This window comes from Hetaerina americana, unplaced genomic scaffold (assembly GCF_022747635.1).
Source record: "Hetaerina americana unplaced genomic scaffold, ioHetAmer1.1.p SCAF_14, whole genome shotgun sequence".
NCBI classification, from domain to species: domain Eukaryota; kingdom Metazoa; phylum Arthropoda; class Insecta; order Odonata; family Calopterygidae; genus Hetaerina; species Hetaerina americana.
Window position 1 is genome coordinate 12,171,137 of NW_027286514.1, and position 15,092 is coordinate 12,186,228.

At 36.3% G+C, this 15,092-nt stretch overlaps 1 protein-coding gene across 2 annotated transcripts in view; it reads right to left on the bottom strand.

The window, feature by feature from the left end:
* The window catches only part of Nep3 (Neprilysin 3), a 168,885-nt gene that overhangs the window by 19,606 nt on the left and 134,187 nt on the right, over window positions 1-15,092 (bottom strand). For both annotated transcript variants that reach the window (XM_071583512.1, XM_071583513.1), the window contains exons 2-5: window positions 3,036-3,146; window positions 2,449-2,623; window positions 1,503-1,739; window positions 900-1,081 (exon numbers count right to left, since the gene is read on the bottom strand). In XM_071583512.1, the coding sequence (XP_071439613.1) occupies window positions 900-1,081; window positions 1,503-1,739; window positions 2,449-2,623; window positions 3,036-3,146 (705 nt within the window). The remainder of the gene's footprint in view (window positions 1-899; window positions 1,082-1,502; window positions 1,740-2,448; window positions 2,624-3,035; window positions 3,147-15,092) is intronic.

Sequence of the window (15,092 nt, forward strand, 5' to 3'; positions counted from 1 at the left end):
GGATAAACAAAGCTGTGGGCAATATAATGGGAAAAATGTTTTACTCCATGGAGAGGTTGATGAATGGGGAGAAAGTGTCATGAGAAGGACATATGAGAATGGAGGGGGTAGAGAAAGGGTAGAGGACACTTCCCCAATCCCTTGAGTGGCTCTTCAAAAGTTGTTGGTCAATTTTCAGGAACTTAAATTACCCATTTTGCGTCTTTGCTTTCCCCAGTCTCTTTGTGTTCTCATTTCCATTTTAAAATTTTCACTACAACTTGCCCATCATCAACTGTGCATATCAACCTTTGAGTTCTTCTGCATTGAGTACCTACTGGGCACTACCACATTAACATTGTTAAGATGGTTTAAAAATGTAAGTTCCATTAACTTGCATTCTTTCATTTGAATACAAGTTCTGTGTTATGCCAAAATATTAAAATTTAAACACATTTAATGTTAATTTTATCCATGCATGGACATTTAATATCAATGGGATTTAATTCACCATTTTTGGATTGCAGGAATTACGGCGACCAACATTCATCATTCTTATTTTGTTTCCTGTGCACTTACACTTACTGTTGTTTTTTACTCACTTTTGTTAGAGCTTAAAATCATTTCCCATTTCAATTCATCTCTTCCCTAATTATGGATTAATGAATTCAATAGAATTTATGAAACACATACACTTCTTTTTTCGTTTTCTAGGCTGTATACTACAAATGTGCCAAAGCATGTATGATAGAGTTATATTACAGTTGTTCCCTCTATTTTGAAAAACGTATTCTATGTTTAAAACAACATAAAGCACTCAAGCATGCATTCAAGGATAAGTCAGGAGCATAATAGGCCATACCCAATCAGAAATAGGGACTGCATGAGCTAGTTATAAGCATAATCAATATGTTACTCACAACAGCAACAGTAGGATTCCAGTCTGCTGGTGGAGTTATATTCCAACCTCCTACATCTTTTAACAGGCGTAACATTGGTGCACTTCCAAGTGTTTCAATTGTTTCATTGGCATCCAGGCATGAGATGTAGTAGAGTTTTGCTTTTTTTTCAGCTTTGCTCTTCTGCTCTGTTAATGGCCTCTCTGTTGAAATATTTGAAATTCAATCAAACAAAACAATTAAGTAAGACAAACATTTAAGGGGAAAAGCACACTTTAATTACTACATTTTCATATAGCCATTATAATTTTGATTAATATTGAAATCATTTTTTTTAATTTATGAAGATTGCATTTATTTTGGTTTTGATTTGTTTGAACTTACTATGCTATTAACGCTATGTACTAACTAACTTAGCCTAATTCATCTTGGTAAAAGGTTTACATATTTATTAAATGAGAATAAATTTGAGCATACATTATTTATATAATTGTGTAATAATGGGAATATATAATTTTCTAGATTTTCGAACAGAAAACATGTTCAAAAAAATATTACACATGACTCATTCGTTACACACATTTTCAAATATTTTTTAAAACTAAAAAGGAAGCATTTTCTTACCAAGAACATTGCGTACAACTAGCTGGTTTTGCCTTCCCAGCTTAACAAAAGTTCCCCACGTTGAGGACCCATCTGGTGCCGGATTTGACCGCACCCATCCCCCACATGCATACCTGTAGAAATCATTACAAGGTTTCACTGATGTGTCCATGGCACTTATAAGTGAGGCCGCCACTGTCACACAGGATGGTGACATACAATAGGGTAACCTTGAAGCATCTTTCTCATAGCTACTTTCTGTTAAAGGTAAAAAAAAGAAATCAGTTCTCATCAGTAGAGTAGCATGTAATCTTCTCAGAATAATGGTCAAAAGTATTATTTCTATTATTTTTTGTATTTAATAGGGTTGCCAACCTTTTTTTTTAAATAAGGCAGATAATATTCTGAAGATGGATTTACATGGCATGCAAAATAATAAGTGATTGCATTAGTTGTAAACAGTTAGATCTTTTCTTTTCTTCGTCCATGATAAAATATTCTGCTTTATTGTTTGATTTGATTAAAATGTGTGTTAATGACGATGCCAGCAATGATACTGTTATTATGTTTCAATTTTTGAGGCATAAATTTATGGGCATAAAACATATAGCATTGATTAACATTTCACAGGTTCATTAATTAGCATTTCCACTGGAGACATTTTATGCTTTTATATTTTTCTTTTGGACTTAAATTACTTAAGATTGGCACTTTAAGACTGGTGTCATGTTGCACTTCATGATTAACTAATATTTTGTAGCCAAATTGGAAAATGCACTCCATTTTATAACAATTTAATAAAACACAAATAGCTTTGTTAGGATGACAAAATATACATGAAACTTGAAGATTAAAATTTTATAAAACTTTTTTCTTAAGATCAGAGGAATATGGGAGGTTGGCAACCCTAAATTTTGAACTTGAAAAATGCTATAAACACATATTTGATGATTAATAAATGTCTTACCTGCTGAGCCATTTGAATTTATGTTTCCACCATTGATAACAGACTCATTAGTGGGTGAATTACTGCCACTTGCACCAAGCAATATGCTCAATATAAAAACAATCAGGAAGAGTATAAGGCAGAGGCAAATGAGGGCCTTCTCAAGGATGCTGCGAGCTTTCCACAGAGTTGATCTCTAATCTCAAAGACAGGAAATATAAAATGAAAGCATTCATGCAAAAACAGTGTCAATAATCATCGAAAAAAGTGAAAACAAATGTAAGGAGCAATTCAAAATGGGGCATGAAAAATAACATATCATCAAGAAGAAAATCATGAAATGTCAAGGATATAGTTTTAGCTATGCTATAAATCAAAAGGACAACATGATTATTCAGGTAGTATGACAAAATTTTTTGTTGAAAGTTAAAAATTCTTTGACAAAAAGTCTTAAGAATAAAAAGGAATTATCCATAATATTCAGAAAATTTGACTCATAATTTATCATGTGAAAACTTCGTTTCATTATCAGTCTGAACACTTAGAATAACAAAGTAGAGGTAAAAAATATTTTCAAATATCAGAAGGTATTGAGAGAAACTTCATACAGTGTGGCAGCGAACATGAGTAGCTGTGACTGAAGACCCTTCTGTGAGATGGACTGATCCTACACTACTGCTGTCCTCCTCCTCAAACTCAGCTTGCTTATATCTTGTCATCTGCAAATTCAGAGAAAGAAGTGGGTTAGAGTCAAATGGCATATATTGAAATACCTTCACATGACGATATTTCATTGTACAATTCCAAAGTTTATCTGATAATGCATATGTGTTTCAATGTGGTACAATAGCTATATTATTAGGATAATGTGACTAGGATAATATTAAATATTTAAAAATAAAAAATCAGACAGGAATTATCAATTAGGTACATTCAAGCAGGGGCATGAAGGGAAAATAGATGCATAAAACATTTTAATAGAAAAAGGTTAACATGCATACTGGAGCCTCCTGAGTTGTATTAAAGCCTTATATTTAAAAAAAAAAGTTCATTTATTAATCCTATCAACAAGAAAATGGCAGCATGCATGTTACTCCTTTTAAGTCCAAAATGAATTCATATCCCAGGGAAAGAGAATATAACTTAAAAAAAACAAATATTCTTAGAAATATTTATTCACAGATGAACGAAGAATTATGAACTTGGAGACAGGTGATAATCATTTGACCAATTCCTGAGCTATGAAAATACAAAAAATATGACCGATGATCCTATTTTTGAAAATTTTAATTTACTATTTTCATTATACTACAATAGACTACTATATACTACCTTGATCAAAAATTTCCCGGAATTTATTCAGAAAATTAAAAATACAAGTTTATTCATCTAAATCTATATTGTCCCCTTCAAAGTAATCCCCATCGACTGCAACACACTTATGCCAGCGCTTGATCCAATCCTCGAAACATTTTTTATATTCGGTTTTCGGTATGTCCATCAGTGCTTCCTGCGATTTTTCCATTACTTCCTCTCGGCTGCTAAAACGCGTTCCCCGTAATGGTTTTTTAAAACTCGATTGAACAGAAAGAAGTCACAGGGAGCCAAATCAGGTGAATTCGGTGGCTGTTGGATGGTATTTGTTGCATTTTTCGTCAAAAAATTACGAATAATGATAGCACTGTGCGACGGTGCGTTATCATGGTGCAAAATCCACGAGTTTTCTGCCCACATTTCTGGTCTCTTTCGGCGAATTGCTTCACGCAAACGTCTCATAACGCCCAAATAATACTCTTTGTTTACTGTCTGGCCTTCTGGCAAAAATTCATGATGCACTACACCGTTGTAATCCATGAAAACCGTCAGCATTGCCTTCTTTTTTGACTGAAAACGACGTGGTTTTTTTGGTCTCGGCTCATTTGGTGAACGCCATTCACTTGCCTGATGTCTGGATTGCGTGTCGTGCTCATAAACCCACGTCTCGTCTCCAGTAATGATCCTTTTGATGAATGTGGGATCGGATTCAGCCTCGCAAATCATGTCTTTTGCGACGTCAACACGGTCTCTTTTTTGCATGAAATTGAGGTCCAACTTTGCTGCTACACGACGGAAACCCAAATCATTAACCACAATGTCTTGGGCGGATCCATAGGCAATGTTCAAGTCCTCCGCTATTTCTCTGATGGTTAATTTGCGGTTATTGACCAACATTTCTTTTACTTTATCAATTTTTTCACCGACTTTCGATGTCGATGGTCTGCCACTGCGTTCATCATCTTCGATTGACTCACGACCACTTCTGAACCGCTCGTGCCACTGGTAAACGACCGTTTTTTTTAGAGAATCGTTGCCGAAACACTTTTCCAACATTTCCAACGTCCGTGCGCCACTAAATCCGTTTTTTACGCAAAATTTAATACAAGTTCGTTGTTGCAAATTTAAATCCATTTCTGCAATTGTAAAAAATCGCCAACACACACAGAGATAGATGTACTCTTGGCTACGTAACTTTTGCAAATGTCAAGTTATGACACTAAGATTTAAAGGGAATATCAACAACAGATGTACCAATTTAACAAAAAAAACAGAACTCAAATCGGAACGATGGGAGCGCCACACGGTGGTTATTCCGGGAACTTTTTGATCAAGGTAGTATATTTACTATTTTTTATACTTTCCCAATATTGCAAACACTTGCATCAGTCTACGTTTTAAAAGTTTAAGCAAAAAAAATTTGCAATTAGTCCCTGGTTAATAAAGTAAAAATATATTATAAAATTAATAAAAACAAAGGATCTTGAATAAAATGGAAATGGTAGAACATTGAAAACAAATGGCTCATCAAATTATTATTCAATTAAAAATAGGATAAATGCTATACCACTACTAAATATACACTGCATGTTGCTTGTTTTTCTTGCAATATTAAATCTCTAGAGAGAGCTTAGGTATTACAATTTTCTTCTTTGTTTGAGAGTAAAGTGGGTTGGATATAATGTCATGTTGTGTTGCTGGAAACTAAGTTTGAACTTAACATTCTGCTATCTAATTCCCCTTATTTTTTGCCATAATTATCAAAAAAGGTACACATGACCATTTTCTTATCGGTCTTCAGTAATTACTGTAACGCCATTAGGCCCACCACCTGCCACTATTTAAAAAACTGAGTCTCCATACTATGTAATCTATGTGTCTTCGTTGAGGCAGTTTACATGAGCCAACATGGCTTTATTTGTAAGGAATGGCAATTATCACAATCACAACATCAGGAAAATTAGTGAATAGCATGTGGTATTACAAGACATCAATTTTGTTTCCTAGGTCCATAAATGTGCTGAAGTTATAAATTCTCTACCGTTATATTTGAAAGTCTTCATTAATAACATTAAAAAGGCAGCTAAATAAGTTCCTTTTGGAGGAACTTAATGAAGTACAGTGGAGCATCGCTACGCACCTCGCACAGAGATTAATTCGCTTAACAAGCAAAAATATTGATCCCGGAAACGACTTGCTTAGCGAGCGACTTTTCGCATAACGAGTAACAAGGAGAGGAGAATTCTCGGATTTATTGTGCGCCTGCTACTGCAATTTGTCTCTAGCACTCGTTTCGGTAGCATCTTTGCGTCGCTAGGGATCACACATTTTTCCAAACTTGTGTTCAAAGATATTATCAGTAATTTTTTTGTGCAAAATTTAATAATATTTTGTGCATAGTTTTCTTATTGGCCGTTAAGAAAAATCCATTTTTTCATTTGAATTGTTCATAATTTTAATTGAGAATTTATTACCCGACCACAAGGCAATGAAAGGCCACCTCACGCTACTATTTTACACAAATGCGAGTGGCAATTTGAATATCTAACCCCTGTTTGATTACCATTCCGAAAATCCACAAGCCTTCAAGAAGTTCAAGTTTAGGACATTGATGAGGTTGACAGAGGAGATAAAGTGAAAACAAGGAAAATCCAAGAAAATATTTCTTGATTAGAACCAGAGCTATTTGAAATATATCGCATTTCCTGCCATGTTTGATGGCAAGAAATGAAATTAATTTCAAATTTCATAAAATTTTAATGCAAATTAAACTCTGAACGATTCAGGTATTTATGCTATTTCATGAACCCGATTACATTCAAGTTTATCGTTCGGCTAAGATCGAAAGGGAAAATTAATCCTTTTTAATTTCCTGTGTACTAGAACTAAAAATTAAACTTTTTCTTCGTTCCTTCTTACCTACAAATATGGCTCCAGGAACGTGGGTCTTGAGACAGTGTGGAGGTATTGGAAAAATATAAAGGCAGCTTGAAATGCAAAAGCCATAACTGACGATTTTTTGAAAATTAACGAATTTCCATTCCTACTACACTTGCCATAATTGAACGGCACTACGTGAGTGCTGTACATTAATTAAGTTCAATAGAAAAATAAGCTGTCCAAGAGCAGTTGTCTACGTAAAAACTATGTATGTACGTAGTATTCATATCGTATGTTTACATACACTCATGCATGCATATATTTAAAAGCTTCCATCATGATTAATATTATTATCGTTTACTTTTCTCTCATTTTTATACTTGTAAGAGTGATTTTAAATTTTCAAGCAGTTGAGAAAGTAATTGAATCGGACATAGTATATAAAATAACAGTGAATTAAAACTAAGGATCTCACCCCCGGGGAGGGGGGGGGTCGAGTATTCGTCTGAATCGTTCGTCGCTTTGAGAAGCGTTCTTGCCCCCCCGCGAGACCGGAGGTGCCGTCACCTTGGGAAAGTGATTGGCTGAAAGATTAACGGCGTCAGGTGGCGAGGGGAACGGCAACCCCCCGCCCTCGACTCCCCGCAAAAGGACAGTGTGTCTTTGCACTTGCGCTGCAGACAGACGCCGGGGCACTCGCTTTTGGCACCGAACTTAGTCCCCAGAGATATTTTTGATTTTATATTTTTAAATACATTGAGTAAAGGAGAAAAGGCGGGGAAAAATTCCAGGATGGAACCAGTTCCCTGGAACGCTCGCGAATTCTGTCTCGAAAAATTTCTTTACCCCGGGAGACGTTCACGTGGCTCGACTGAGCGTTCCAACCTGACGCCGAGGAATTTCGATCATTCACAGAATACCGGGAGACTTCCACGCGAGACGAGATGTTGGCAAAGACGGTGGGGCCATAAAGAGAATTACAACTACCACGGGGAGGTTTTAGATGACGATAGGGCAACAGTCACAAAATAACACCGATTCAGAAAACTTTGATTGTATTATTCATTCTCTCAATCCAATATCTACGCAATTTTGTTGAAAATGATGGTACATTATGATTGGTGTTCTCCGACTATTAAAAATGCACATAAATTTCTAAATATTTAGATTTTAGTTCTATTACTAAAACTATTTCTTGTTTATTGTGTAGTCTGAAATACTTGAATAAATAGAATATTTAAAAAATTAAATGCTCATAAATCTTCATGTTTTGCAGGTCGTAAATTAATTTTATAACATGGCACTTTGGAAAATCTGATGAATCTTAATTTTATTTTTGGAATAAATAATGGGGGATGCCATGTGGTAGACAACTTTTTTTTAACAATTCACATCTCATACGTTTATTTTTATTTTACTGATTTGATTTATCGTAGCATGTGTATTTGTAGAAACCCGTCCACGCTAATTACAAAAAAATATATAGAGTGTTCTTCTTACCCCAAAATATGAGCGACGCCAGCAGAGTTCGTAAACAATGGATGTTTTGTACTCTGTGATAGTGCCCAAGATCTAAAAGGTGAGTGGAATGACACAGTTATGAAAATAAGTGGGAGGACAAAGAAGTCAATGGAAAATACCGAAAAGGATAAGATTCAGATGATATATTTTATAAAACAACAGTTTTCTGAAGACGAATTGAAGGAGACTACGCACTAAGTCTCCAAGGAAGGTACGCGAAACAAATGCGGGAAGGGCAATTGCACGAAGACAAGTAAGAGAAGGTACGTAAGTGGAGAATTCCACCAATTTAGCCTAGGATCGAAAAACACTGGCGATGAGGATAATGAACGCCTTTTTTGCCTCAACGACCGTTCACGTAAATCACGCCGCATTCCAAATTCATTTTCCATTCATAGCACTTTTGCTACCAAATGTGGCACACAATAATAGAGTTTGCATCTCCACAATAAAGTTCACCATGATCTCGGTGATTTAGAATTCTATTGGGCCCAGCGTAATAGTGCACACAATTTGAAACAACATACCCTTAAGTTTTCGGTAGAATTTGAGGCCTTTATTAAGCCACCTTCAGTTACCAACAATTTTGTAGCAATGCAAAAAACAAACGAAGTACATACAAATCAGAAAATTAATAAGCAATTAGTTTCCACGCGAAATATATAAAAGAATTTCAATGATCAATGTGATAAATTCTCTCAAGCATGATTTCTATTATAATGGAGATAGAAAATGCCTGATTTTATTAATTTTAGAAATTTAGAAAAAGAACAGTTTCTCTTTATATTCTCCGATAAAATATTACAATCAATTAAATGAATGAAATAATTAATATTTATTTCAATTAACTAATGAAATTTTAAATGTATTCTTCAAGTTCATTCGAGTCAGTGCGGCTCTCTGTTCGACCGCTGCAATTAGTTTGGTAGCGTGACTACCTATAGAGTTTGTTATTTCGAACATTTGTAGGGGTATAATCATAACCGAGAACCTAGCCGATACCGTAGGTATACTATCCTACTGCGCCGCATATTCGAAAAATTTCCCCTATTTCGACATGAGTCAAGCACATCGAAACGCATCTCTGTATGCTCTTCGCGTGATTTTTAAACGGAATAAGATGGAGAATTGCAACGAATTGTGAGAGCCACGAATTATAAGCAATCGAACGCTAAACGAGATCCGAAGTGTCACATCTTCTTACGGACAAATTGCTCACTTCGGCGCTGTCGATCTTTCCAAAGGGTAATGACGTCGTAAATGCAAATCGATATACTTTTGACACTTGAGCGAAATTTTTAATGGTGCCACCGTAGGTCATTACCAATGGTTTTATTCTCAGGGAGCAAATCGTTCCTCTCCAAGCTACTTATTTTTTATATGGGTTCATGATGATATGGCGATAAAACTCCACCACTCTTCTAAACGTGAGTTATCGATCTAACGAGCACGATCATCACAGATCAGAAGAGATCCGTATCAAAGGGAGGCTAAGGATACCTTTTTTTTCGAGAAAGTGCGCTAACGTGATAACCGCAGTGGACGACTTAATTCGTAGTTCACTTATGGATGGAAATCCCTCAGAAGGTTTAACTGTGACTGATGGACGAAAATAAGCAATTACGATCTTAAGGACGAATATACGAGAATTGTATGTTTAAAATTGAATCACTCGAAAGCCACAAAAGTGAATGAATACCTCAACATTCCTTCAAATCACACAAGATTTCATGAGTAAATCTTGAATAAATATACTACAAATACATTTACAACAGTAAATTTCATTCTTTAATGATGAAAAAAATATTTTTAAATGTAATAACTGGATACCAAACAACTGAAAACCCTAAAAGATAGAACTCCGGCGTAATTCGAAGGGATTTTGAGATACACTGCCATGAGATTTATATTAGTTTCGAGAAAATTGATTAATCCAAAGATGATAATACGAAAACATTTTATGTATTGAAAATCAGTGTTCCAGAAGTTTTGCTCACCTTGAGACTATACAGGATCTAATAGGTTCTACCACTCACCTTAGAATGTATCATACATGTAGTAACGACGGCTGATTTACTTAATCATCAATGTACAAGTGGGTTATATATTAGATTATTCACCAAAGGCCCGAGATCAAATTCCTTGTCTGATTAGGTGTCAGGTTATTTAATTAACTCGTTCTTTTTAACACAAATTTTGCTTTGGCTGGAAATCACAATGAGAATTACCCCGAGAGAAAACGGATGTTTTGTAGTCACCATTGTCGTAAGTGAAACTTTTTAATGCATTTATTATGAAACCATATTACATATATTAGATACATATTTCCAAGTTCCAAAACAAAGGAACCAAGGATTCGTCCAGTAAATAATTATCACCTTCCGATCACCACATTAAAGATGACCGAAATAGATGAGCAAAAACTAAAAAAATGCATATATTTATTGTATACCATGAATGCTATGAGCAAGCAGTATATCGAAGAAATCTTAACCCGTGGATTAGGGAAAATAGATTTATTTATGAAAAGTCAAAATGGATCATGGACACACATGGAAAATGAGATATACACGCTAAAAACAACAAAGCACGATATTTAAAAAGGAAAAATCAAATTCAATTCCGAAGCCAAAAAGATAAGAAATAGATGTGACTAATCAATCAGAGCTACCAACCAAAATCGACAAAAAATGAAATTTAAATGTTTGCTTACTTGTACTTCCAAAATTTGCATTCTCTATTCACATTGCCTCGACAATCAATGTGTTTTCTAGCAGCACCAGATTCGCGGGGGTTCTCAAGAAGAATTATTCCTAATGAATCGGCGGCTGTGTTTGTTATGTGGGCAATTGTTACCTTTTTTTTCCTAGTCAGCCTTCAACACACTGGTTGATGCGGCTCTTAATGAACAGCTATTGCTCCCTAGGGTTGTATATTTCTTACTTGAATTATTTTGCCAATGATTTACCACTGTTTAGTAACAAAAATTACTTTTCATTCCATCGACACAATTATTTACTTGAAACTGTTAAAACTTCGTTTAAAATGTCCAATGCTTTTTTTAGAGGAACAGTATATTGCCAAAAGGTAAGGACTGCTAAGAAATGACAAAAATTTCTTTTATGAAATCTCTGTCATATGCCATCCACCGTAAAATTTCAATGAACTAATCAGTCGAAAGGCCGAATTCCAATGTGACCCAATAAGTCTGATGTGACCACGAAATATGCCCACAAGAAAGAGAGAGAAAAAATAAGTAAAAATTACCATTTGTTCGAAGTTTTGCATAAGAATTGGGCGAAAGTTGAAAAAAATCTTGAAAGAATAAGAATCTTCAAACTTTTATCTATATTTTAGTTCAAGTTAGAAGTCAGTAAAGCTAAATGTTCATACTTTAATCAATAATAGAAAATTAATCTACCAAGGACGGTAAACATTTCACATATTAATCAAGTGAAACAGATTGTGGAAGTTCTTTTGTTCAAAGGGTTTATAGGTTATGGGAAGAAAACATCCCCATTTACAATATCTGAAAGTTTCATTTCAATTTTTTCTCAGGACTATTAATCCACATAATTTTGTACATTATTTGATCCAGGACCCCATTTTTTGGGTGGTTTTTCATAGGACTTCATAAAACATGAACATTTTTAAGTTATAGAAGTATCTTAAAGTTTTGTGCCATTCAGGCAGTCAGTAAATGATGCATATTCATCCATAGAATAATAGATGAAAGATTCATGGGTGAGTTATGTATCTCAGAAGTAAAGATAAATATACAATCATGATTGCTCATAAGATTCCACGAGAAATATTTAGCAAATTTCATAAACACGTAGCATCAAATTATAACGAAAAGAATGTCAAATTAAGATGTTCCCGTTATCAATCCACTGTAAAAGTATTATTTTGCATTGAAAATGAAGGAGAAGCGATAAAAATTTTAGCTTCGGAGTAAAGTAGGATTACACCCAAATCAGCGACTAGCAGTGCCATGGATCAGAGCTACAACTGATACTTCAAAATAGTTGACGAATCGGAATGTATGGGGAATGGACGACATTAATTTCCGCATCAAAATATCGCCTTCGGTAACTAACATTGATACGTTGCGATGGCGTTTAAATATCGAAGTTTTAATATGACGTATTTTGCACAATAAACATTGCGATAAGGGTGAATTTTGATATGACGTTTTTTTGCAAAACAAACATTGCGATAAAGGTCAACCGGAAAGAGAACCGCGAAAATACCACGCGAGTAGAGTCATCAAATGCAGCAATAGAAAGTTTCCATCGTTGGCCCGCGGCAGGAGTCTGACATAGTTTTCATTTTCACTCCCACGTAAAACTCACCATAAAATCTCGCGGATTCTGGTGTAATGTGCGCGATCACGATTGCATTGTGAAATTCATCGGTAATTTGTCAGAACAACTAGTAAATTCAAAGCTCTTAAAAATTCAAAGTGTAGGGATATGCCTCGGTAGCTTTACTAGCTAAGCACTCGGCCGGAAATCGATAGATCCAAGTTCGAATACCGGTCTCGAAAAATGGTTTGTGCACCGCTATTTTCTTGCGGTGCAATCATGTTAAATAGGTGACTCCGCTGAAGTCAGTTTCGCGGAATTTTCCGCAGTATAATTGAACTCAGATTCTAGTATATAATTACTGCAGCAAAAATACAACAGTATACAAATCTGAAGACATAGCGATGCTATAAATATTTCACTGTTTTTTCGATCTCTATAAATGGTACAGGGGGGATCGGGATGGTATGGTGGTTAACGTACGAGCTTCCCACGGAAAAGTACCCGGGTTCAAATCCTGGAGACAACAAATATTTTTAAATGGTGTCCCGATCCCTACTTGAGGTGCTTTGTGGAGGGCACTTTGAGTGAGTACGACGTCCGTCGGACGGGACGTTTAACTGCGGACCTCTCGGCGCCTTCCGACAAGAGTAGGTTGATGCCGACGCTGGGTTTCACTCCACACTTCCTTTTCCATCCATCTCTAATGGCGTAAATGGCCTTAGCTGTCGGTCGCCTCCCATTAAAACTACTACCAACAAGCGTTTAAGCTAGCCTAAGCTAAGAATTCAGTTTACTAACTCTTTTTTCAAGTCAACTGAATCGTCGCTAAAAGTATTACCAATGGAAAATGTTAAAAGCCCATGACAGTATTGATACAGTATGTACGAAACAAGGGTATTCTTACCGTATGTCACATGGAAACGGTAATCTTCGACAACGCTGTTGTTGTGGCCGCGAGTGACGCCATGCGCATTCGAACCTTTCTTAGCTGCAACGGATTGGACGACCAACCAACCTTCGTATTCAATAATATAATGACTTTACGTGAATGGAGCGACGATCGTCTTTCTGCAACGCCATCTTAATATTCGTGATAAAAAATTACTAATATTCCCATTGCACCCACTTAAAAAAAAATTGAAGTGTTCAGTGTGAAACCATGGAAAAAAAATTTCGATCGAATTTCGAAAAAAATGGATCGAAGGAATTAATTAACACATCTTTGTAGAATCTATATGGCTGCCAACTGAGGAGGTATCGTGGTTTGTTTTCATTGTAGCGAATTTTCCTCGCGGTAGTTGTCGCAACGTGAGATCGTCGTCACAATCGCTTGAGCACTGAGAATCCACTAGCCTCTTCCCCGGACTTGCCTCATTCCTAATGCGGCCGCGGTCATAAATTACGCGTCGTCGGGAGTATCAATGAGCTCGCCATAAGTTGAACGTTTCTGAGGGACTTAGCGAAGTGCGGCGCGTGGGAGAGGGGGGCTAATTTTGGAGCATTCTTTTAACGGCTTCACGGCTCTGTCATGACGAGTTCCCCCGAGTTCATTTGTCGCGTCTCGTCACCAAATCTCCGCGTACTCTCGAGACGAATCTCAGACGAAGCGCCGGAGCTGAATCAGAGGGCGGGGGGGGGGGGGCGGAGAAGTTAACTCGGAACATACGTAAACATTCCAGTTGGACGCTTTCGGTGTTTTGTTGAAGTTCCCTATTTTCTACGGGTGGGGGAACGAATATAATCTTCTTATTAAAATTAGGATGATTAACGCCATGGTACCCCTGTGATTCCAGTTCTAATGCTCGAGTTTTTCCGGAGTAATCTATAGCACCGAGAATTTTGTACATATCGCGAGTACAGCACCAATTCACTGATGCTGTTTCGTAATTTCATGTGAGACTGGCATTTAATTAAGTTGGAAAAAAATACTCAAGTGTCGCTGCATCGATGGTATTTACGTCGCATTCATATTTTTATTTATTGTCATTAGTAATTTACCGGTTAAAGGTGAGTTAACACGAATAGAAGCTGAAAACTACTGCACAATGTCGTGGTATTTTATTGCGTGAATTTTATTGTGAATATTTCAAAATGCAAAAAAATAAAATGCCTGCCCCAGGCATCAGGATGGGTTGATGCTCATTGCGAGAGGGGCTACAGAATCGCTGAAATAAATCAAAATATTCAAGAAGTTCTCTCGGGTTTCCCACCGGGTCAGGTTGCAGTACACCGACGTTTCGAAGGCTGACTCTGCCATCGTCTTCAGGGTGAAGTATTGAGCATGAAAAAGGCCTGGTATTGGCCTGGTAGCCTTCGAAACGTCGGTGTACTGCAACCTGACCCGGTGGGAAACCCGAGAGAACTTCTTGAATACCATACGCCGGGAAAACCTGAGATCCTTCATAAATCAAAATATTTTGACAATCAAATCATATCACCCCACCGTATAATTAATACATGTCATGTATGTCACAAGGTAGTAACCGAAAATTTCCTTCTTAACGAAATATATCTTAAACAAGAACGCATGCCTTTCGCGCAACAACGCAGGCCACTAAATATACAGGTACTTAGACACAACTCTAGCGAGTTTTCAACTGATTTTTTTAAATCATTCACAAGCCTGATACTTAACTCCAT